Source organism: Dendrobates tinctorius, unplaced genomic scaffold (assembly GCF_039654945.1).
Source record: "Dendrobates tinctorius isolate UK_male_01 unplaced genomic scaffold, ASM3965494v1 ptg000003l, whole genome shotgun sequence".
In the NCBI taxonomy this organism is placed as follows: Eukaryota; Metazoa; Chordata; class Amphibia; order Anura; family Dendrobatidae; genus Dendrobates; species Dendrobates tinctorius.
In genome coordinates this window covers 99432387-99458360 of record NW_027361671.1, presented here as the reverse complement: position 1 = coordinate 99458360, position 25974 = coordinate 99432387, and the positions used below count along the sequence as shown (strand labels likewise).

The window sequence follows — 25974 nt, the reverse complement described above, 5'->3', positions numbered from 1 at the left end:
ACCCTTACATATTAGCATCAAGTAAGAGGTCCAGTAACATTCGTTCCGTGCGAACTTGTGCAAAATGAAGAGAGTTGTTCAACCGGTTTCTGAATGCAATGAATTCGGGGATTTTTTCAAAAGCTCCATATTTGTAGGCTTGTATTATATATTCTGAGGTCTGAAGTAAAACAAAAATAAGAAATTTGTCAGATGTTAATGGCCAAAAAATGCATCCATGTACACTTCAGAGAAAACTACTGACAATAAAAGGTATGGTCTTATCAGATGCATGTGTCAAGTATGTGCCCATGACAACACTTTGTCATATGCTCTACGCAGGTAAACTTGTAAAAAGGGACATTAACTGGAAGCACCAAATCACTGTCCCAGTAATCCTAACTAGCTAATGTTGACCAATATGAGATTTGTGTACAAAATTAGTCCCTACCACAAAGCAGAACTAACAGATACTAGGGCAGAAAGTCTTGCCATGATGTTAACAGCAGTGATACTGCACGCTGGAGGCCACATTGTACAGTCAAAATCTTAGAGGAGATCAGGAACAGATAAAGACTTTTCTTGGATCTTTAACATCACATTAGGTGATCTGGGAAACACAAGATACTTACATCTTTCTGGTTAGAATGGAAAAATCTAAGAGCGGCGTTGCAAGAATGTGAGGCAGCAGTGTAGTGACCCAGGGGTGCTGCAAAACGTGTCAGCAGATAGCTGTAAAGCAAGGACACGTGTTAACTTTCCATTTCTAAGAAGCCCACCATAACCTTCCCCATCAGACCACAACATTGCATTACTAAAGACGTCAAAGATCTCCAGATAAAATAGGTAAAAAAACAGATAAAAATAATTGTAACTATTGCATAAGGCATGAGGTGGACAGCAAAAGGGGTCTACAGAGTATGTCTTGGCAAAAAAGAAAGTTTCACTTAAAGAAGAATTCTCCATGTAAAGATCAATGATGAAATTACCCAACTCTGGATGAGTGTCCACTTACCAGATAACTATTGCATTAAAGCACCACTCCAGCATTTTTTCTTTTTTAGTTTAAATGCTGGAGTGGTGCCATTACAGGAAGTTCATTGTCCCTACTTACTAGCTGCCTTCTTCAGCTGTTCCCAGTGTTACACTGGTCCTGATTCGCCATTTAGTGACCGCAACTTAAGACTGACCAGAAGTCAAAGGTAACAGTCACAAGCTCTGCCACATTGGAAAACTTACCCAATGGTGTCATGCTGTATGTGTTTAGCATCAAGGCTGCCGTACAGCTCTACTGATGGCTCGAATGCACCCAGTCTGCAGTAAATGCGAATAAGCAGCAGTTTAAACTGAGCATTTGAAGGGCTGTTACTCAAACCTTCTTCCAAAAGGGCAAGACATTGCCATACAGCCCAGGCCTCTCCTAAGAAAGAAACACAAATGTATTTAATTGTTCTGGTACAGTTAAAGGAGCTTTCCCACGAACAAAGTACATTTTAAGTAATAGATCTCGGAATAAAAATAAATTTCCACAATTGAATGTGTTTCAATAGGGATTTTTGTGTACTCACCGTAAAATCCTTTTCTCCAAGCCATTCATTGGGGGACACAGAGACAGTGGGTGTTATGCTGCTTGCCACTAGGAGGACACTAAGTAAACCAGAAAAAAAGTTAACTCCTCCCCTGCAGAATACACCCTCTCGCTGGATGAGATTTCTCCAGTTCAGGGAAAAAAGCAGGAGCTTAAACAGTCAACAATAACAATCACTATTTCACAACCTAAGAATACTACAATGAGCCAGTAGGCTAAACAGGGTAGGTACTGTGTCCCCCAATGAATGGCTCGGAGAAAAGGATTTTACGGTGAGTACACAAAAATCCCTATTTCTCCTACGCTTCATTGGGGGACACAGAGACCGTGGGACGTCCTAAAGCAGTCCCTGGGTGGGGAGCATACATCTGCTAATACCCCATGTACCACTGAGTCAATGCTGAGGTACTGCTGATTGCAGGATGCGTCTGCCAAGAGCTGCATCCGCAGAGGCCTGAGAATGAATTTGGTTATGTTTGGTAAAAGTATGCAGACTGGACCAAGTCGCAGCCTTGCAGACCTGCTCTGCCGAGGCCTGGTGCTGAATGGCCCAAGAGGCTCCCACTGACCGGGTAGAGTGCGCCTTAATCCCTGCTGGGACAGGCGCGTTCCTGACACTGTAGGATTCCTGAATTGCCAAGCGAATCCACCTGGCTAGCATTACTTTTGAAGCGGCTAGACCCTTCCAATGCCCCTCAGGAAGTATGTACAGGACATCTGACTTGCGGAAGAGAGCCGTCCGCGAGATGTACCATTTCAGAGCCCTAACCACATCCAGGGTGTGGAGGGCCTTCTCAATGCGATGGACTGGCGCCAGACAAAAGGAAGGCAAAACGATTTCCTTGTTGAGATGGAAAGAGGAGACGACCTTGGGCAGGAAGGACGGGGACGTCCTGAGAACTGCCTTGTCCTGATGAAAATTCAAGGACGGAGAACGGCAGGACAGGGCCGCCAATTCCGAAACTCGTCTAATTGACGTAATTGCCACAATAAAGACCACCTTCCAAGAGAGGACGGTCAGTGACACGTCCTGCAGCGGTTCGAAAGGAACCTCTTGTAAGGCCCCGAGAACCAGATTAAGGTCCCATGATTCCAATAGCCTTCTATAAGGAGGCGCTACATGGGAGACTCCCTGAACGAACGTCTTGACCTGAAGTTTGGTGGCAATTTTGCGTTGGAAAAGCACTGACAAGGCTGAAATTTGGCCCTTGAGTAAGCTAAGCGCGAGTCCTGACAAATCCGGATTGAAGGAATCCCAATATGACCGGAATGGAGAACATCAGAGGGGATCGACCCTGATCTTTGCACCACGAAAAGAAAAAGAAGGCTTTCCAGGTGCGGTGATAGATGCGCATGGACACAGGTTTCCTAGCACTAATCATGGTGGATATCACGTTGTGAGAGAACCCAGCCTGTGCTACAATCCAGGATTCAACGGCCACGCCGTCAAAGACAGGGCCCCGGAGTTCTCGTGAGAGTAGATCCATGCAATCTGGAAGTCTCCAGGGGACGTCAGCGACTAGTTGTATTAGTTCTGCATACCATGCTCGGTGCGGTCAATCTGGCGCGACTAGGATCACTGGTACTCCCATCGCTCTGATCTTCTTGATGACCCTCGGAAGCAAGGGAAGAGGGGGGATGTACGGGAGCCGGAACCGGTGCCATGGCAGAACTAGGGCGTCCGTTCCGATGGTGCATGGATCACGCAATGAACCGAGGAATCTTGTTGTTTAGTCTTGAGGTCATGAGATCCACATCTGGAGTCCCCCAACGACGGCAAATCTGCTGAAAGACTTGCGGATGAAGAGACCGCCCTCCCGAGCCAATGCCTTGGCGACTGAAAAAATCTGCCGCCCAATTTTCTACGCCCGGGATGTGGATTGCTGAGACGGGCGAATGGTTGGTCTCGGCCCAATGGAGGATGTGACTCACTTAGTGCATGGCAATCCTGCTCCAGGTACCTCCCTGGCGGTTGATATACGCTACAGCCGTGGCGTTGTCGGATTGGATCCTGATGGTGTGACCCGCGAGGAGATGGTGGAAACTCCGTAGAGCTAATCTGATTGCTCGTATCTCCAAAATGTTGATGGGGAGACGTGACTCTCGGGTTGACCAAAGACCCTGTGCCGTGTGGTGACGAAAAACCGCATCCCAGCCGAGAAGGCTTGCGTCGGTGGTTACTATCCACCATCTTACTGGGAGAAAAGACCTCCCTTGATTCAGGGAGGACATCAGTGTCCACCACCTGAGGGCTTGCCTGACCCGCAGGGACAGAAGGATCCGACGGTCCAGGGAGAGTGGGTTCTTGTCCGAAGCAAACAGCAACGCATGTTGTAAGGGACAGAGATGGAACTGTGCAAATGGAACTGCTTCCATCGCAGCCACCATCTTTCCGAGAACTCTCATGCTGAAACGAATGGAGTGAGAAACTGGCGAGAAAGAGTCCGCGCTGCCTGTTGTAAGAATTGGGTCTTTTCTGGAGGGAGAATGACCAACCCGCGGTAAGTGTCCAAGATCATTCCTAAAAAGGAAATCCACTGAGCCGGTGTTGGGAAAGACTTTTCGAAGTTTATTTTCCACCCCAGACGAGAAAGTGTATTTATTGTTATATCCACGGATTCCTCGCAGGTTGGAAGGGACGGACCCTTGATGAGCAGGTCGTCCAGATACGGAAACACCGCTACTCCCCGAGAGTGGAGAATGGCCATGACAGCCGCCATGACCTTGGTAAAAACCCTGAGGGCGGTGGCAAGTCCGAAGGGCAAGGCAACAAACTGGAAGTGTTCCTTGTGAATTGCAAAACGGAGGAACTGCTGGTGAGACGGGCAGATTGGAATGTGGAGGTAAGCGTCCTTAATGTCGATGGATGCTAGGAACTCTCCTTTTTCCATGGCAGCGACCACTGATCGGAGAGATTCCATTTGAAATCGCCGTACCTTGACAAACTGATTTAATAGTTTGAGATCCAGAATGGGTCGCATCGTCCCGTCCTTTTTTGGGACCACAAAAAGGTTGGAATAAAATCCTGTGAACCTTTCGTGATGAGGGACCGGAATGATGACTCCGTCCCTTAGCAGAGCCTGAACAGCCCGAAGGAAGGCTCTTGTCTTTCCCTTGGGGGGAGAGGAAAGGAAAAAGCGAGTTGGAGGGGGAGAGGAAAACTCTTATCTTGCATCCGGAGGACACCAGCTCCCTGACCCACTTGTTGTGGATGACCGCGAGCCAGGTGTGGCTGAAGGAAAGTAGGCGACCGCCTACTCTGTCAATGTCCGCCGGATACCGCAACAAGTCATTGGGTAGATCTATGAGTTCTGGCTCCCCTAGACACAGAAGCCCTAGGCCTGGGTTTCCAAGAGCGGTTAGGTCTGTATGAGACCTGGGAGCCTGTGTCTCCGCTCGGGGACAGACCTGATCCGGAAGAGAAGGTAGAGGAGGACCAACCAGAATTGTTGCGAAAAAGATCTAAGCGCGTCGGCTGTTGGTTGCAAAACGGCCGAACAACCTTTTGTTGAGGAAGGAATTTACTTTTTCCCCCCAGTAGCATCACAAATGAGCTGATCCAGTTTCTCTCCAAAAAGACGACCCATCTGAAAGGGGAGAGAAGTCAACGATCTTTTAGATGTGGCATCCGCCCTCCAGTCAAGGAGCCATAGGGCTCTCCTAATGGAAATCGCGTTAGCAGCAGTTTGGGCAGCACAATTGGCGGCATCAAAAGAGGCGTCCACTACAAAGTCTGCTGCGTGAATCATCTGCCTGGCGACCGTGGTTGCCTCCGAAGGAAGATTGGTGCCCTGGAAGGAAGTAATTAAGACTTCTGCCCAAGCGGCCGTTGCCTTAGTGACCCAAATTGCCGTGAAAGATGGAAAAAGCGCTGCTCCTGAAGCTTCAAAAACTGAACGGGCAAGGTAGTCAATCTGACGATCGGAGGGTCCGATTGAGGAACCCTCAAAAACGTATAGGAGCGTTTTTGAAGCAAGAAGCGATACAGGAGGGTCCACCAGAGGGGACTGTAACCAATACTTCATTAGGTCTGTATCAAAAGGGTATTTAGCCTGAGTAGACTTTTGCCCTGTGAACCGCTTATGCGGACGATCCCTATGTTTCTGGACAATTTCCTTAAAGTCCGGATGGCTGGTAAATAAGAAAACCAAGCATGTGCGCAGGTTAAGTGAGATAGGATGTGCTGGAGTGGGAACATTATCCTCATCCAACTTCAGAATCCTGTTGACTGATTCTATAAGAGAATCAAGCGACTCTTGATCAGTTGGGGGATTCTGAGGGGCTGACGTGCCAGATTCGAATTCAGAGTCGTGCTCGCTGAAAACTCCAGGAGAGGGAGAGCGAGAGACAGGAGTCGCAGATGCTGAGGCACGACCGAGACTAGGGGACGCGTCATGGGTCCGCTTTCTAGAGACCTGACCATCCCTTGAACGAGTACAGCCCCTGCTGGTGGATGGTTCCCGGCTGACGCCAGAGCTTTCCTCGGGGGGTAAGGACGCCTTCTGGCTTAAAGAGTCCTCCCGGAGGGAGAATATAGCCTGGGTCAGAGACTCCACCGACCATGACAGGGACGCAGCCCACTCAGGGGTACTAAACGCAGGAGGCCCATCAGCAGCGGCGGCGAGGGGCGATTGAGCGCAGGTCAGGGCACAGGCCGGGTCGCAGTCCGTGCATAACGGATTAGTCTGTGCACTGGGTAAGACAGACTTGCAAGTGGTACACAAGGTAAAAAACGCAGTGTGCTTTTTAGCAGCCCGTTTAGCCTCCTTAGATTGAGACATGAAAAATATTCAGGATTGAGAGTCCTCAGTAGTTGATACCTTTTAATGGCTAACTGAAAAGATGGTAACACATTGCAAGCTTTCGAGACTACTCAGGTCTCTTCATCAGGCTAGACTAATACAAAATCTGAAGTCACATATTTATGCACAATACAGCCTAGAAAAAATGCAATAGATAAGACAAGTGACGTGAAGCAGAACTATCAATATGGGAGAGGGAGAAACATAAATATAAACATTGGACCAGTTCATAGATAAGGAGTCCGGATGTTTTATGGTCCTCTGATTGGGGTCTAGTTCTGTGTTGTGATGCCCCCACACGGTTTTAAAAGGAAATTCCTTAATTGATGTAAAAAGACATAAATCCATGCGACACATTCATGTGTCGCATGGATTTATGTCTTTTTACATCAATTAAGGAATTTCCTTTTAAAACCGTGTGGGGGCATCACAACACAGAACTAGACCCCAATCAGAGGACCATAAAACATCCGGACTCCTTATCTATGAACTGGTCCAATGTTTATATTTATGTTTCTCCCTCTCCCATATTGATAGTTCTGCTTCACGTCACTTGTCTTATCTATTGCATTTTTTCTAGGCTGTATTGTGCATAAATATGTGACTTCAGATTTTGTATTAGTCTAGCCTGATGAAGAGACCTGAGTAGTCTCGAAAGCTTGCAATGTGTTACCATCTTTTCAGTTAGCCATTAAAAGGTATCAACTACTGAGGACTCTCAATCCTGAATATTTTTCTATCTACTGGCTAACACGGTACAAAGATATACATCTTTCCTGTATTAGATTGAGACATAGCGCTCCTGAAAGGGTTAACGGCAGAGTCTGTCTGCAGCTGCAGGGAATGTGCCGAGAAGGGGTTAAGCTTTAATCTGAGGGCAGATGCAGCTTACCCGGTCCTGTGCTGTGTCCCCCGGGAGGAATAACGGTGGCCCTGCGGTGTCATCCGATATCCGGCAGAATGCTCGCCTCACAGCTCGTGTCCAGAGCAGGCTCAGGTAAAAAGACATGGCCTCCGAGATTAGAATTGCGTGTCTCGTAAGGGATGAGAGGCGCCAAGACGAGGGGGCGGCGATAATAGCGAGGGTGGCGCTATTCAAATTGCGGCCTAGTAGGCCGGAAAAGTCGGGGGCTAAATTTTTGGGCCTACCTGCAGTAGGCGACGGGGGCGGGGTGGCGCTAGTGGGCGTCGCTATTGAAATTGCGGCCTAGCAGGCCGGGAAAAGCCGGGGACTAAATTTTTCGGGCTACCCACGGTAGCGCCGAGGGGGGGGGGGGCGCGATGGGGGGCCGGTGCACCGTCGCTGACGCTAAATCAGCGCTTCTCCCGGGGGCCAGGACCCGACCCCATACCTCAACTCCAGTGCTCAGCGCTGTCCGGGCCATCCATTCAGGCTCTCATCCTCCTGTGACTGATGTAGCAGAGGCAGAGCTGGAGGAGTTCTTAAAGGGGCATGCTCAATCGATCCTCCCTATGGTAGGGGGATGGAGAGCTATTTGGCTGATTCAGGGCCTTCAGAGGGCTGTCCAGTCTTCTCCATTCCGTGCGGCTGCCCTCATATCCATGGATTACCGTAACTTTTCCCCCCGGTCGTAAGGATCATCGCCATTATTGCCAGAGGAATCAGCCCCAAACGTTGCAGGAAAGTGTACGGGGAGGTATACTCCACGTGCTTGCCTGTTGTTGGTTCGGGGGAGAGCGGGCCGTAGAAAGGAACCGTCGCCCCCTTCACTCCGTTAATTAATAAAAAATTTACAGAAAATTCAAAAATAAAATAAAAACAGTGGGGTCTGAAGCCAGACCCAAGTGCCTCCTATAGACACTAAGCAAGAACTGGAGAAATCTAATCCAGCGAGAGGGTGTATACTGCAGGGGAGGAGTTAACTTTTTTTTCTGGTTTACTTAGTGTCCTCCTAGTGGCAAGCAGCATAACACCCAAGGTCTCTGTGTCCCCTAATGAGGCGTAGGAGAAATAAAATGTTCCTGTGCTGAGATAATCTTATAAAAGTGCCCCTGCTGTGTATTGTACTGTGTAATGGCTGTGTCTGACCGCACAGGGTCATCATACCACAGCTCCTGGGCAGGAGGGGATGCAAATGAGAATAGCAAATGAGAATACAGACATTACAGTACGGGATCACAGCAGATTCTTTTAGGTAAAACACTGATTAAAAACAGGCAGGGAAATGTTTTTCCCTCACAAAAACTAGCTGTGATCCCGTACTGTCCCGTCTGTATACTCTCTTGCGTCCTCTGTTGCTCATTAGATGTGGTATGATCAGATCCCTGTACAGTCAGACACAGCCATTACACAGTAAATATCAGGGGCACATTTGTAAGATTATCTCAGCACAGGAACATTATTTAAACACATCCAATTGTCGAAATTATTATTCAAAGATATTTAGATTATAGTGTTGATTAAAATTAACTTTGTTAGCGGGGAAACTTCTTTAAAGAAAATATACATTTAGCATCTCCTTTAGTCAGCAAATGGAAATCTATCACTTCAGTGATATAGATGTTACGTGACAATAATATACTTGCCATCATCCCACAGGTCCAGCAGCATATGGGCACCGATTAAACAGTAGTAGTCCGAAAACTGCAGCTCTGTCTTCAGGCATGAGCTTCCTGTGGATAAATAGTACACCAACAACGTGTCAGCAGGGCTTGGCACATAAATAAAAGTTATAACCGACAGAAGGTTTATGTCCTATGGATTTAAGCAGCAGAAAAGATGGAACTGTACACAGAAGAAAACACAGTATAAAAATTAACAGTATGTGACCGATACTTACCGAACTGTAGACCATGTCTGTATCTCCCAACAACCTCTCTGATGGCATCCTGCTTCTGTAGCTTTTCCATCTTGTAACTGAGGCCAAGCAGCCTGGTGAGCTGAACCACACACAGATGTCTCTGCATAGCCTTGATGTCTGCCGGCAGAGCGACATCGCCTTCTGCTGGAGGAGTCAGAGGCAGTGATCCAAGCAACCTGTTTATAAACTACATTATATGGATGTTGTTAGCAAGGTCTGGTGCCTTATTTAGTGCGTGTACTTCCCCATTACCCCGTGAAACACTTTGGGAGGCTATTAGGCCACATGTCTGGAGAATGTACTGTGAGACAATCAAAGGGAACCTGTCAGCAAGAACTACTTACAATTGAATGATGACTGGAAGAAAGGAGATCCACAAAGACCTTAAGATCAGTGAAACAACAAGGCTTGTCCCCGAACTTCAGGAAAAACTCAAACATCAGATCCTCTGGCTCTCCTGAACATAGACAAGAACCAAGATACCATTCAGCTCCCCCTGTTCCATAATACACAACTGGGCAATTGAGTAGCGCGGTAACTGTGACCAGGTCCCTTTAATAAACAGGAGCACCCAAAGGGTCTATTCACAGGGTGCAATCAATAATAGGGTATTGTAGCAAAATCATTTTCTTTTTTCCTTGCTTTGTGAAATTGTGACAAAACTGGTCAATCAACTGCACCATGAGAACAGACCTTAAAGTGGTCGTCCAGTACGTTATATTGATGGCCTACCCTTAGGATAAGTCATCAGTAACAGATCGGGGGGGGTGCAAAACCTGGCAGCCCCATCGATCAGCCGTGATCGGTGCCAGTCGGAAGAGATTAGTTGCAAAGTGGAAGAGTACAGCTCCAGCAGCAGCAAGGTACTGCAGATCCACTCCTATTTATTCAAGTAAAGGTCCGGCCACGGCCACTATGCAGTTGACTGCAATGTGCTGTTCCACAACTGGGCAATTGAGTAGCGCGGTAACTGTGACCAGGTCCCTTTAATAAACAGGAGTACCCAAAGGGTCTATTCACAGGGTGCAATCAATAATAGGGTATTGTAGCAAAATCATTTTCTTTTTTCCTTGCTTTGTGAAATTGTGACAAAACTGGTCAATCAACTGCACCATGAGAACAGACCTTAAAGTGGTCGTCCAGTACGTTATATTGATAGCCTACCCTTAGGATAAGTCATCAGTAACAGATCGGGGGGGGGGGGGGGGTGCAAAACCTGGCAGCCCCATCGATCAGCCGTGATCGGTGCCAGTCGGAAGAGATTAGTTGCAAAGTGGAAGAGTACAGCTCCAGCAGCAGCAAGGTACTGCAGATCCACTCCTATTTATTCAAGTAAAGGTCCGGCCACGGCCACTATGCAGTTGACTGCAATGTGCTGTTCCACTACGCAACTGATGGCTGCTGCTGGCATCAGAACACCTGATCGCTGCAGCTGCTGGGTGTTGCTCCCCCGTGATATTGATGACCTATATAAAAGAACTGGACAACCCCTGTAATGATGGATACGCAAGGTGTGGTGGGCAATTAAAATAGCCTAACATCACCCTGCAAATTCAAAGTGCACAGCTATATAGACCCGAGTCAATGGGGTTGTCCAGAATTAGAAAAAAAAAAAAAAGGAGATTTTTGTGTACTCACCGTAAAATCTTTCTCTTAGCCTCTAATTGGGGGACACAGAACCATGCTGCTGTCCACTAGGAGGCGACACTATGCATAATCTGAAAAAGATGAACTATGGCTCCTCCTCTGCAGTATACACCCCTGGACGGCGTCAGCCTTCTCCAGTTTTGTGCAAAAGCATTAGGAGGAACATAACAGAAACAACATAATCATGCCTGTAAGGCGGCTACTATGTACAGGCTCAAAGAACAATATGAAAACCCAACCGTAACAACGGCCCGTAGGGGCAACAGGGTGGGAGCTGTGTCCCCCAATTAGAGGGTAAGAGAAAGAGATTTTACGGTGAGTACACAAAAATCTCCTTTACTCTGTCACCTCATTGGGGGGACACAGAACCATGGGACATCCCAAAGCAGTCCCTGGGTGGGAAGCAATGGACGAATATTGTGCTAGCAGGACCCTAAACTTGGGGCACTGCCGCCTGCAGAACCCGTCTACCCAGGCTCGCGTCTGCTGAGGACTGGGTATGAACACTGTAGTGTTTCGTAAACGTGTGTAGGCTAGTCCAAGTGGCCGCCTTGCACACTTGTTGTGCCGAAGGCTGGTGCCGAATGGCCCAGGAGGCCCCTACTGCCCGTGTAGAGTGTGCCGTGATACCGGCCGGAAGAGGGGAACTGTTACGTCGGTAGGCCTCATGTATGGTGGACTTGATCCACCTGGCAAGGGTAGCCTTGGAAGCCGGCAGGCCCTTGCGACCGCCTTCCGGAAGAATGAAGAGGGAATCAGACTTCCGGAAGGGTGCAGTCCTGGACACGTAAATCCGCAATGCTCTGACGAGGTCAAGCGTATGCAGAGCCTTCTCCACTCTATGAACCGGAACCGGACAAAGGGATGGCAGTGAGATTTCCTCATTGAGGTGAAAGGTGGACACAACCTTCGGAAGGAAGGATTGTACAGTACGGAGAACCACCTTGTCCTGGTGAAAAGCTAGGAAAAGCCGTCTGCAGGAAAGTGCAGACAATTTAGACACTCTGCGTAGCGAGGTGATTGCCACTAGAAAAACCACTTTGTGACAGAATGCAGAGTGGGACTTCTTTAAGGGGTTCGAAGGGTGGTGCCTGCAATGCTGTCAGAACCAGTTTGAGGTCCCACGTTTTCAGTGGATGTCTGTAGGGGGGAACCAATCAGGAAACTCCCTGGAGAAAAGTCCTTACTTGCGGTTTGGTAGCAATGCGCATTTGAAAAAGGACTGAAAGCGTTGACACCTGACTCTTAAGCGAGCCTAGGGATAGCTTGGTGTCTAGGCCCGATTGAAAGAAACCTAGTACCTTCGGGAGGGAATAAGGGAGTGGGACCTGTCCGTGAGATTCGCACCAGGAAAAGAAAGCTCTCCAGGTACGATAATAAATCTTGGCGGAGGCTGGCTTCCTTGCCCCGATCATGGTCGCAATGACTTCCGGTGAGAACCCTGCCTGGGTTAGAATCTAGGCTTCAAGGGCCATGCCGTCAAATTGAGAGCTCCTGAATTCTGATGGTAGAACGGACCTTGTGACAGAAGGTCGTGATGGTCGGGGAGACGCCAGGGGGCGTCTGCTTAAGTTGTATGATGTCGGCGTAACATGTACGTCTGGGCCAGTCCGGCGCGATCAGGATGGTTGGAACTCCCTCTTGTTTGATCTTCCTCACGACCCTGGAAATCAGGGGGAGGGGTGGAAAAATGTACAGGCGCTGGAACTGGGTCCAGTCCTGGACCAGGGCATCTGCTCCGAGCGACCGCAGGTCGTGTGTCCTGGCCATGAAATTGGAGACCTTGGCATTGAGATGGGATGCCATTAGGTCCACATCCGGGGTTCCCCAGCGTTGACAGATCTGGTAAAAAATTTCGGGGTGGAGAGACCACTCCCGCGAGTCCATTCCTTGCCTGCTGAGGAAGTCGGCTTCCCAGTTTTCTACACCCAGAATGTGGACCGCAGAGAGTACCGACCTCGTGTCTTCCGCCCAGTGGAGGATATGTGCCAATTCTCTCATTGCCTGGGCGCTGCGGGTCCCGCCTTGGTGATTCACATATGCCACCGCCGTGGCATTGTCCGACTGTATCCGTATGTGACAGGCTGCAAGCAAGTGATGAAAGGTTCTCAGTGCCAGGAAGATGGCCCGGATTTCCGGGATATTGATGGGCAAGGTCGCTTCCATTGGTGACCACTTGCCTTGTGCCCTGTGATGTAGGTGCACCGCACCCCAACCTGTCAGGCTTGCATCGGTGGTCAGGACCTTCCATTGACCTGAAAGGGTTTTCCTCTTGCAAGCGAAGTTGTCTTGAGCCACCAATGTAGGGACCTCCTGGTTGACGATGTCAACCGGAACTTCCTGTCCAGGGAGAAGGGGTTCCTGTCCCAAGATCTGAGGATGGCTAGTTGAAGAGGCCTGAGGTGAAACTGGGCAAATGGCACTGCCTCCATTGCTGCTGCCATCCTGCCGAGGACTCTCATGGCAAACCGGAGAGATCAGGGAGGATTGCAGAAGAGTGTGCGAACTCCCAGACGGAGGGCCAGTGTCTTGTCCTTGGGAAGGAGCACCAGACCCCTGGAGGTGTCGAATAACATCCCCAGGAAGGTTAGAGTCTGACTCGGGGTAGTCGATTTTTTGTAGGTTGACTAACCATCCCAGACGACTCAGTGTGTCTATTGTGATTGAGACACTGACCTCGCAGTCCTTGAAGGTGGAAGACTTGATGAGAAGGTCGTCCAGGTACGGAACGACTAGAATGCTTCTGGAGTGTAGAATGTCCATGGTGGCTGCCATGACCTTGGTAAACGTTCTTGGAGCCGTGGCGAGTCCGAACGGGAGAGCGACAAACTGGTAGTGGTTTTTGTTGATCGCGAACCTGAGAAACCTTTGATGGGCAGGAGCAATTGGTATGTGCAGTTATGCGTCTTGTATGTCTATGGAGGCAAGGTATTCTCCCTGCTCCATGGATGTTATGATGGACCGGAGGGACTCCATGCGGAAATGACGGACCCGTACATATTTGTTGAGCTGTTTTAGGTCTAGTATGGGCCGGTCGCTGCCTCCTTTCTTGGGAACTACAAATAGATTGGAGTAGAACCCTCGGAATCTTTCGTTCGCGGGAACCGGTATTACGACTCCTGCTTGAAGTAGAGAGGAGACCGCTTGGTGGAAGGCACGAGCCTTGTCTGATGGTGTTGGTGGAATAGAGAGGAAGAACCGGTTCGGTGGAGTGGAAGTGAACTCTATCTTGTATCCGGAAGACACTATTTCCCTGACCCACCTGTCTTCTGTAATAGGCAGCCAGAGTTGCTGAAAGAGTAGAAGTCGCCCGCCTACTGGTGGGATGTCTTCCGGAGTTCGTGAGTCATGATGAAGCGAAGTTCTGAGGTTTTCCTCCCTTGGGTTTCGCTTGGCCTGCTTTCGACTGCCAAGTCCTGTCCAGTCTCTGCGCCGTCCGTGGGTTGTCCCTGCGTGGAGAGCGGTCATGATTTTGCGCTGGGCGCGAGACGGACCAGCCCGAAGAGTTCCGAAAGGATCGGAATCGTGTTTGGTTTCTCCATTTAAACGTGCGTTTAGGTTTCAGTTGAGGGAGAGAGGTACTCTTACCCCCAGTGGCATTGGATATCATTGTGTCCAAACTTTTCACCGAAAAGCCTTCCACTAAGGTACGGAAGATGCGTGAGGGACTTCTTTAAGGCCGCATCCGCTTTCCATTCTCGCAGCCAGAGGATATGCAGAATCGTAATGGCGTTTGCCGCTATCCCCGCTAGACCTCTTGCTGAGTCTAGGGCTGCATGAAGCATGTAGTCTGCTACCACTGCTATTTGAACCGCTTGGTCCGAGAGCCCGGTATTTGTAGCTTGAAGACCCTCCTGCAGTTTTTTGGCCCAAGTCAGGATGGCCTTGGCCGCCCAAACTGAAGCGAACGCAGGGGCCAGGGAGGGCCCTGCCGCTTCGAAAATGGAACGAGCCATGCATTCTACTTGCCGGTCTGCTGCGTCCCTGAGGGTTGAGCTATCTGGCAGTGAGAGTAGGGTCTGTGCTGCTAGTCTAGATACTGGGGGGTCCACTTCGGGTGGATCTGTCCACTCTTTGGTGTCCTTCTGTGAGAAGGGGTACTTCGCTTCCAAATATTTGCGATTTGCAAATTTTTTCTCAGGCTGCGAAAACTGCTTACTAAGTATCGTTTGAAACTCATGGTGATTAAGGAAGACCTTAGGCGGTTTCAGAACACTTTCAAAGCAAATCTTATGTTCTGGGGCTTCCAGGGCTGGATCTGAAATTTCCAGCACCCGATGGATGGCAGAGATTATGTCCTCAACTAGCGCTGTATTGCTAGGGGGACAAGGTACCACGGACCTCTCCGTTTCGTTGTCTGAGTCGAAGTCACAGATGCCTTCCGAATCCTGTGTATCGCTAAGGTGCTCCATGGTGGGCGATCTGGGGCAGAGGTTTTCTGTGGTACGGGATCTCTGTGGTGAACTGCATTGTCTGTCTCTGATATGGGACTGCCTAGGAGACCTGGAATGACGGTGTCTCTCCCTGGGGGGATGACCCTGTGCTATAGGACGACTCAGGTGATCGCGACCTGTGGGTCCGCTTACGTCTGTGAGTGTCGGAAACAGCATGTTCCTGAGACAAGCTGTCCGTTTGCTGGGTAACGTTCGTAGCCGAGACACGACCTTGCAGAGCTTGCAGCAATGTAGCGGTTAGGTTATCTATGGACTGTGTCATAGACTGCGATATCTGGAGCTGCCCATTCCGGAGTGGTATCCGACACTGAAGCGTTGGTAGGGACTCCCTGGGGTTCTGACCCAGAGTTCTGGATGCAATCCCGGCAGCACGGATACGTGCTGCCACTGGGGAGAGTGGTTTTGCAGGCTGTGCAGAATGCATAGAAACATTCCTGCCTGGTTCTCTTTCTTGAGAATGGCATAGTGCACAGAGGCTGGCTATCAGGGATCCTACAGGGGTGGCTACGCAGAGGGAACCCAGAGAGCCTTATAGGTAGTATGGATTCACAGCTGAGTAAAGAGAACCCAGCTGTGATCTTACCCCACCAGTGCCATCAGGTCCAGCACCGATAATTCACAGTTCTGTGCCCCCCGGAGACTGCTGTGGTTCTCCTTCTTGCGGCAGGTGTCCGTTGTCAGATATACCTGCAGCCAAGAAAAAAAAAAAAAAATGGCCACCGGGACGCCCTCTCAAATTCCAGGCTGCTAGATGTAAGCCCTTCACCTGAGAGTGGACCACTGGTCCCTGGGAAAGCAGGTCTGGAATCTCCGGTAATATCCATGGATCTGTCACCGACATGAGTCTCAGAAGGGAGAACCAAGGTCTCCTCGGCCAAAACAGAGCTATAAGAATTATTCTCGCTAGATCCTCCCTGATTTTCCTGACCACTACTGGGATCACTGTTATCGGGGGAAATGCATAGGCCAGGATTAACTTCCAGGGTATTTGTAGGGCATCTACTGCGAAGGGGTTTTCCCTTGGATTTAGTGAGCAGAACTTCCTGACCTTCCGGATGTGTGCGGTAGCGAACAGGTCTATTTCTGGTTTGCCCCAGGCCTGAACTATTTGTTGGAAGACTTGGGGGTTTAGGGACCATTCCCCTTGTCTTAGGTGCCTGCGACTCAGGAAGTCTGCCTGTATATTTTCTACCCCCTTTATGTGCAGTGCTGTGATGGATAACAGATGTTAGCTGGAAGAGTAGATCCGACATTTGCATAAGGCCCCGAGATCTCGTTCCCCCCTGGTGATTGATGTAGGCTACTACTGCCTGATTGTCCGTCATGACTCGGGTGTGGCGGCCCCGAAGTAAAGGAAGGAAATGTTTCACGGCTTTTTCCACTGCCCATAGTTCTTTTACATTTGAACCGTGATCCTTTTCTAGCGAGGACCAGGTCCCCTGTATTGAGTGGGATCTCAGGTGTGCTCCCCATCCTGTGGCACTCGAGTCTGTTGTAATGATGTCCTCGACTGGTTTTTACCACGGGATACCAGCTGTTAGATTCTTTTCTACAGTCCACCAGAGCAGGGAATCTCTTACAGCCACTGAGAGACATAGTTTGCCTTCTAAATGCCCTTTTAATTGTTTCTGTGCTGACAGAACTTCCCACTGTAGTTGCCTTAAGTGGTACTGCGCCCATGCTACTGCGGGTATGCATGATGTCAACGAGCCTAAAAGGGACATTGCGTCCCTCAGTGTCATATTTGGTCTTTGTATTGCTGTGCGAGCTAGGCCTCTTATCTTGGTCACTTTGCTCTCTGGTAGGAGGCAGCGTTGTTGCTCGGAGTCCAATATCAACCCTAGGAAGGATTGCTCTTTTACTGGGGTTATCCTTGACTTGGGGATGTTTACTATCCATCCTAGTCCTACTAGAATTGCTATCACTTCCTTCACTTGATGTGCGCAGTGGGACTCCAACCTCACCAATAACTAAAAAGTCGTCTACGTATGGGACGATCACTATGTCCCTGGAACGAAGAAAAGACATTACTTCCGCCATCACTTTGGTGAATACTCTGGGGGCTGTAGACAGGCCAAACGGAAGGGCTGTGTATTGGTAGTGTTTCACCTGCCCCTGGACATAGAGAGCTACTCTCAAATATTTTTGATACTCCCGATGAATTGGGATGTGATAGAAGGCATCTTTTAAGTCTATCACTGCCATGAGGCAATGCTGGAACAGGATCTTTGCGGCCGTGTTGATTGACTCCATTTTGAAGGAGCAATTGTCTACCCACTGATTAAGTCTCCTCAGGTTGACAATGGTTCTCCAAGAGCCGTCTGGTTTTTGTATTAAGAAGAGGGGGAGTAGAACCCCCTTCCTTCTTCTTGCACTGGGACTTCCTGTAGGACTTGTTTTTTCACTAGTCCCAAGACTTCTGTCTCCAGGGCCAGCTGTTGCTCTTGGGCTTTCCTTCTGGGTGTCATGATGAAGGTATGCCTGGGCGGACGGATGAATTTTATTTTTAAACCGTCCTTTATTATGTTTGGGACCCATGTACTGGGGGAGATATTCTCCCAGATGGAAAGGAAGAAAGAAAGCCTTCCCCCTACCTCCAGCCCAATGTCATTGGGGAGATTTTTTGGAGGAAGTGGAGGGCCTTTTAAACATATAGCCCGATCATCATCTTTCTTTAAAGTCAGAGCTTTTTCTATCTCCCGGGGAAAGACCCCTGTTAAATCTTCTCCTCCGAAAGGGCTGCTTTTTAGGTTCTCCCGGAAATCGGGGAAAGCTTTTCTTCCTATCCCCCGCATGTTCCAAAATCTCTTCTAGTTTTTTTCCAAAGAGGAATTGGCCATCGCATGGAATGGAACATAACCTATGTTTTGATGGTAAATCTCCGGGACACCCTTTAAGCCACAGGGCTCGTCTTGCCGCATTTGACAGGCTTGCCGCTCTGTCAACATTGTGGAATCTGCAGAGGAATCTGCTAGGAAAGCCGCTGCTCCGTGTACCAGTGTCAAATTAGACAAAATTTCATCCCTAGGACCTCTATCCTTGATCTGGTCTTCTATTTGTTGTAGCCAGACCATGAGGGCACGAACGGTACAGGTACCAGCTATTGCTGGCTTTAATCTACCTGCTGAAGCTTCCCAGATATGCTTTAGGAAACAGTCTGCTTTTTTATCAAGCGGGTCTTTCAACACACCAGAGTCCTCTAATGGTAGAGATACCTTTTTTGAGGATCTGGCTATGGCCCCATCAATTTTAGGGACTTTTTCCCAGGTTTCTGAATCCTTTTGCTCAAAAAGGTACCTCCTCTTTAATGTGGAAGGTAAGCCCCCTGACCTCTCCGGTTTTTTCCATTCCCTGTCAATTAGTGCTTTTATTTTATCATTTACAGGGAAGGTACGTTTTCTCTTTTCCTCCAGTCCTCCAAACATTACATCCTCTAATGATTTGGGAGTCTTTTCCTCTTTAAGGCCCATTGTAGCCCTGATAGCTTTGACCAGCTTTTCCACATCCTCCGTTGGGAAACATGGACGGCCGCCTATATCGCTGTCCGAGGAAGATTCTGAGGACTGAGTAGAGGAAGAGGAGGTGGAGGGGGACAAGGATCTATCCCGCCCCTTCTGCCTTGGCGAGGCCTCTGAATCGGAGCTCCTTCTACGGTATCTTTTATCTTTCTTTTTAAGGGCTGCCTTTAGGGAACCTTTCACCTCCTGTTGTATTAACTCTTTAAGGCTAGTCACCAAATCAGGGGTCTCCTCCTGTATAGTTTTGTTTATACAGTCAGCGCAAAGGTCTTTCTGCCACTGATCTGCTAGCGGGTGTTTGCAAAGGGCGCATTCTCTATTCTTGGTTTTGCTGCTAGCCTTCCTCGACCCCTAGTGATCAAACAGAGAAAATGGAACCCCGTTACCATAAGGGTGACATTCACGTAGATCACTCACCACCGCTGTCAATCAGGGGTACCGATCTCAGAGGCACTCGTGACGTTTCTCCTGGACGTCTCAGAGTCATACCGGTTGCGTTTATGACTGCCGCTCCCACCACTCGAGCGACTGCTCCTGGTATGCTGGCGGCTCGGCCTGGCATCTGGCGAGAGCTCTTGCTGCTGACGCTGCTCGTCTTGCCCCACTTCCATCATGAAGCCTTGGGCATGAGTGCATCTTCTGTGGTCATCCCCCATATGTAAGGGGGATCCACTGCACTCTCCGCCTCCTCCGGTTACCCCCACAGCCCCTCCCCCCCTGCCATGCCGCCGGGATCTCCTTTCGCCGGCCGGAGTTGTTTGCTATGGGCGCCGCCATCTTGGATCACCAGCGCCGCCTCCCGACGTCACGCGGGCAAGCCCCTTTCCCAGTGTGCCCTGCGTGTGACGTCAGAGGGGCGCGACCCGGAAGTGGACGCTCCCTGATGCTCCTGCGCTGCTTCTGGACGCGGCAGAGGGGGAGAGGTCGGCGTGGCAGCCACGGCAGAGCCCCAGGACCCCAGCCGCGCTGCTTCTGCGCCCGCTCGGACGCTGAGGCCCCGGGGGACCAGCGGACGGCGCTTCCTCCTCCCGACACACAGCGCTCAGGAACCAGCCTGATCTTCCATGCCGGCACGAGAGAGGGGCAGGTACGTGATCTTTAGAACACGGGTCCCTGTCAGGACAGGAAACCCAACTGAAGCGAGGGAGAGGTACCGCCCCTTTTATCTTCAGTAGGGTTCCTGTCCTGACTGGGCGGATCCCCTCTCTCATGTGTGCCGTCATGGGAGACGGGAAAACCCTGTCTCTGCTGTGCCATGTTTGCCTGCACCCTCCCCCGGCCCCAGCAGGATCCCACAGCTGGTCTGGGGTCCCTGGTGCAGAGTGCTACCTATTCACCGACCCTACCTGAGGTGTCTCAACCTAATGCCCCCTGAGGGGGATTAGGGAGGGTACGTCTGTCACAGTCAGGGGGTCTTCAATCTCGCCTCGACCTCAACCCAGACCCCAAAGGGGTTGGGGAAGGAGGGGGGTCTCAACTTCAGACCAGTACTCGAGGGACTGGGGAAGGAGCGACATGGGGAATAGCAGTCTCCACTTCAACTGGGCACCCCTAAAAAGGGGGCCAAGGATGGAGCCATGCCGGGAGTCTCGCTGGAGACCCACTTTTCTTCATCTGTATTCCGGACGAAAAAAGGAAAACAGAAGAAAAAAAAAAAAAAGTGTGCCTCCTTGCGACACTAAGCAAAAACTGGAGAAGGCTGACGCCGTCCAGGGGTGTATACTGCAGAGGAGGAGCCATAGTTCATCTTTTTCAGATTATGCATAGTGTCGCCTCCTAGTGGACAGCAGCATAACACCCATGGTTCTGTGTCCCCCAATGAGGCGACAGAGTAATGTCTAATTTATTTCAAAACTAGCTGAAGAGCCAGGCGTTGCCTTGGCATAGTAACTGTGGTTAGTTATAACAAATTATTATGATTATATCGCACATAAAAAATTTCACATCATATATTCAACACTACAGATTTGCAACCCAAATTAACTAAATGATTACCCAAGTATTGATACACCTCATGCTTCTGCTTTTTACACAGCCTCTTTCTGCACCTCACGCTCCTCCTTTTAGTATCAGCCACAAGGGATATAGAGTATAGTAGTAACAGCCACAGGGGATATATACCGTCTTGCTCTCTCCACTCGCCGTCCTACTCTCTCCCTCTGCAGCCCCTCCCTCCACCCGCTGTCCCACTCTCCATGTACCGTCCCCGGCGCTATCCCTCCACAGCCACGATCTCCATCCATGTCCTACTCTCTCCCTCGCAGCTCCGCTCTCCACCCGCGTTATGCACTTTCCCTCTGCAACCCCGCTATCCACCCGCCAGTGAGTGGAGCTATGTGGAGTGGGCGTGGCTTGATACACACTCAGCTTTATATATATATATATATATATATATATGCAACACCCACCATTGGTTGTATATGGTATTGCAGCTCAGCTCCATTCACTACAATGGGTCAGAGTTGTAACACCAGACACAACCAATGGTTGGGGGGTGACACTGTTCTTGAAATAAAGCAGCCACATTTTTGTAAATGTGGATACCTCTTTAATAAGAAGGAATGTAAACTAAAAGAAAATCAACAAAACTCTGTTAGGACACTTACCAAGTTTATATTCATCGTTACAGCCCCTCAGTCTTAGTCGACGAATCAGCTCGAGTTTGGCTAAGTGTGGCCCCCGAAGTGGGCGAGGATTCTGTGAATCTGACTCTATTTGTTCTTCTATAAATGTAACTACTTGTTCAATAGTGTAATCGAGATTTCCTTCCAATGACCTGGAGCAAAGACAGAGGGGGTGACTCGTTAGCCATCTCTAATTAAACTTAAAAGACATATTCTGGGGTTTTTTTTCTTCTAACATCAGTGAAGTTGATCCCGTATTGGAAAGTTAATGCCCACGGAACAATCAGTCATATGTAACACTTTCATGGGCTAACTTAACTGGACTAAAAATGGAATCAGTCACGCGACACCCAACTGGTACTCAACACCATGCTAATCCTTCTCACCGGTCATGTTGGGGGCCCCCATACACATCAGATGGTTGTGAGTCACACCAACTTTAACCCCTTTGCGTTGTGGCCATTTTTCGTTTTTCCTCCCCTTCTTCCAAGAGCCATAACTTTTGTTTTTCTGGCCACATAGCCGTATGAGGGCTTTGTTTTTTTTGTTTTTGTTTTTTTTTTTTACTACACAGGACGACAAGTTGTCCTTTTTATTGACCCCATTCATTTTATCATATGTTGTACTAGAAAGCAGGCGGAAAAAAATTGTACATTTGGCAAAACTGCAAAAAATTACAATTCTTTATTTACCATGTTCATTATACAATAAAACTGACCTGGCAATATGATTCTCCAGGTAAGTATGATTACGCCGATACCAAACATGTATAGTTTATTTTCGCCATTTAAATAAAAAATAAAAAAATTGGGAAATTTATTAAAATTTTGCTTGTGTCCCCATTTTCTAAGACCCATAAATGTTTTCAATTTTTGGTCGACAGAGCTGTGTGAGGGCTAATTTTTTTTGCACACTGAGGTGATATTTTCAATTATACCATTCTGGGGTAGATTGTCCGTTATTGCAGTGTTGTGGAGGCCAAACAACAAATTCTGGCATTTTATTTATTTTTTTCTCATTATGCAGTTTACTAATCGGATTAAATTTATGATTTTGATAGATCTGACCTTTCCGCCGTAGGGGGAAAGAGGGGTGATTTGAACATTTATGTTTTATTAAAACTTTTTTTGTTAGTCCTTTTAGGGGACTTGAACCTGCAATCAACTGATTGCTTGTGCTATAGAAAGCAGTGCTACAGTACTGCTGTATACAGCAAAAATCACAGTCCCCTGTGAATGTCTGGCAGAGGCTAACTTTCACAAGCGATCAGTAATGACAAGCACGGAGGTATGCAGCAGAACCCTATCTTTCATAGCAACCCATCGGCGCCTTACAATCTCATCACGGGCGTACAATCACGCGCCCACCTGGTGCATTAAATGCTGCTATCGGAGATTGCCTGCCTACTCCCAACTTGTTCTCATGTTTTAACTAAACTTATTCATAAGCACATGCAGAGACTTACAGTGGGTCTTCTGCTGGCGGCGTCCAAGTCTCATCAATGAGGTGAAACACAGAATCAAAGTAGGAGATATAGAACTGCCAGTCATCTGAGCTGAAGGAAAGAATAAAATAATTAAAGGTAGTGGGACAAACCATATTAATGTATGAATATACAAGATGCACTGTGCAACATCATCGATACATGCAACATGTTGTCACCCCACAGGTTACACTGCCAACATCCTCACAAACCAGTAATTTTGCATATGGACAGACGTCTCCATGAGATGATCCTGTCATATGTGTTTTTAATGCTTTGCCAGACAAACTAAAAAGTGGAGAAGACAGACGTTTAAACCCTCTCCAACCCACCCGTCCCCGCCTCAAAAAAGCAAAACACAACAAGACTGAAGCATCATCATAAACTACTGCTGCAGGTTTGATGCTCAGTGGTAAGGACAAGCAGGTAATCCATGGACTCACTTTAGTAACAGAAGTCTTTTGGAGAGTGCATTGCATTCAGGCCATCTGCTCAGCTTCTTGTACATAGCCATACATTTGTTTTCTCGGCTCTGCAGCTCGCTGGTCAGCTTTTCTACATATCGATCATACAAGACATAACTTGTCAAGGACATATGGACTTTTTCTCCCATTTTACAACAAATATTAAAACAATGAGGGTATGTGTAGACGATCAGTAAGCGCTGCAGAATGGACGCTAGTCTCCTCGAGAAATTTTACCAACAGAATTTACTGGATGCAGTGAATACGCACGGTTCAGGGATCACATGCAAATTCACCTGGGTTCAATAGACGGCAGTGCTTTGGACGCACCGTAAATGCTCTTTGTCCAAAGCGCTGCCACTTCCGGATCATGTACACAAAGCCTTAGGCAATAAATGGGGACATGGATACAATACTATACTTGGGCCACAATATAAAGACAAAATATTATACACAATAACTTCAGATAGATGTCACATTGAAAAGCAAAGCAGTCAAGGAACGGCTAGATGATACATACCACCAAGCTTTCCTCTTATAACCTCTAGGGCTTCCTCGTGTTTTCCCAGAAGCTCCAAAATCATATAGTACAATTCAACCTAGAAAGACACGTTGGCTTTAATTAATATTCTATTGATGACAAAAATAGGACCTAAAAATCATACAACTTTCTTACACACTTTGCTGCAATTTCTCTAAATTTTAGCCATTTCTGCTTCATTCAGTAAACCTTGTAGCCCATACAGGCAAAAAAGATGGATTTTTGGTTCTTACCGTAAAATCTCTTTCTTGGAGCCTTCATTGGGGGACACAGAATACCATGGGTGTATGCTGCTGCTGCTAGGAGGCTGACACTATGCAAAAACAAGAAAATTAGCTCCTCCCCGGCAGTATACACCCACCGACAGGCACCTCAGTTGGTGAAAAAGCAGTAGGAGAAGCAACGAGAAAAACTTGAACCATATGTACCAACCCAACAAGGGACTCTAAGACCCAACACGGTACAACTTAAACAGGGAGGGTGCTGTGTCCCCCAATGAAGGCTCCAAGAAAGAGATTTTACGGTAAGAACCAAAAATCCATCTTTCTTTATCGCCTTATTGGGGGACACAGAATACCATGGGACGTCCCAAAGCAGTCCCAAGGGTGGGAACAGCAATAAGGAACGAAGGTAACCGAAAGGCTTAGGTCGGCCGGTGAGCCACCGCCGCCTGCAGAACCTTCCTACCAACCACAGCATCAGACGAGGCCTGGGTATGGGCCCTGTAGAACCTCGTGAAGGTGTGCAAAGATGACCATGTTGCGGCCTTGCAAATTTGCATGGCCGAGGCCTGGTGACGAGCAGCCCACGAAGCCGCCACAGCCCGGGTGGAATGAGCTCTTACTCCCGGAGGGGGCCGCTTTTCCTGAAGACGATACGCTTCCAGAATGGTAGAACGAATCCAGCGAGCGATCGTGGATTTGGAAGCCGGAAGGCCCTTCTGGCGACCTTCAGAGATGATCAGCAAGGAATCGGACAGACGAAAGGAAGAAGTCCTGGCGAGATAGACACGCAGGGCTCTAACTACGTCCAGTTTGTGGAGAGACTTCTCAAGAGGATGAGATGGAGCCGGACAAAAAGAAGGAAGGACGATATCCTCATTGATATGGAAAGCGGAAACCACCTTTGGAAGAAAAGAAGGAACAGGCCTGAGGACGGCTTTGTCCTGATGGAGAATGAGGTAAGGGGAACGACATGACAAGGCCGCCAATTCAGAAACTCTTCTGATGGATGAAATGGCGATCAAAAAGGTGACCTTCCAAGAGAGAAGGGACAAAGGAATGTCCTGGAGAGGCTCGAACGGCGCCTTCTGGAGAGCGCTAAGGACGAGGTTGAGATCCCACGGGTCTATTGGCGAATGATGAGGAGGAGCCACGTGGGAAACCCCTTGTAGAAAGGTCTTGACCTGTGGTAGAGAAGCTAGCTCTCTTTGGAAGAGGATAGAGAGAGCGGAAACCTAGCCCAGCCTGAAGAAACCCCAGGATAGACGGGATAGAAAAAGACATTGGGAAGACTCTGTTATCATCGCACCAACGGAAAAAAGCTTTCCAGTACCTATAGTAAATGCGGGAAGAGGCTGGTTTCCTGGCTCTGATCATAGTTTGAATAACCTGACTGGACAGACCTGATTCCTTCAGAATTGCGGTCTCAACGGCCATGCCGTCAAACTCAGAGACTGAGAATTCTCGTGGTAAAGGGGGCCTTGCGAGAGAAGATCTGGACGGTCCGGAAGCCTCCAGGGAACGTCCGCGAGCATGTTGACCAGTTCCGCGTACCAAGGCCGTCTCGGCCAATCTGGAGCGACTAGAATCACTGGTACGCCTTCCGATTTTATCTTTTTGACCACCCGAGGGATCAATGCCAGAGGCGGGAACAGATACGGAAGTTGAAACTGGGACCACGGAGTCACCAGTGCGTCGCATGCGACGGCTAGAGGGTCCCTGGACCTGGCTACGAACTGCGGCACCTTGTGGTTCATCCGAGATGCCATGAGATCGACATCCGGGGTGCCCCAACGGTCGCATATCTGAGAGAAAACCGCGGGGTGCAGGG

The 25974-nt window shown here is 48.8% G+C and overlaps 1 protein-coding gene across 3 annotated transcripts in view; it reads right to left on the bottom strand.

Moving 5' to 3' along the window:
• The window catches only part of NAA25 (N-alpha-acetyltransferase 25, NatB auxiliary subunit), a 115122-nt gene that overhangs the window by 29249 nt on the left and 59899 nt on the right, over positions 1–25974 (bottom strand). For all 3 annotated transcript variants that reach the window (XM_073563482.1, XM_073563555.1, XM_073563614.1), the window contains exons 7-16: positions 23902–23980; positions 23361–23472; positions 22900–22989; positions 21417–21586; positions 9536–9648; positions 9171–9378; positions 8917–9003; positions 1219–1399; positions 612–711; positions 9–160 (exon numbers count right to left, since the gene is read on the bottom strand). In XM_073563482.1, the coding sequence (XP_073419583.1) occupies positions 9–160; positions 612–711; positions 1219–1399; positions 8917–9003; positions 9171–9378; positions 9536–9648; positions 21417–21586; positions 22900–22989; positions 23361–23472; positions 23902–23980 (1292 nt within the window). The remainder of the gene's footprint in view (positions 1–8; positions 161–611; positions 712–1218; positions 1400–8916; positions 9004–9170; positions 9379–9535; positions 9649–21416; positions 21587–22899; positions 22990–23360; positions 23473–23901; positions 23981–25974) is intronic.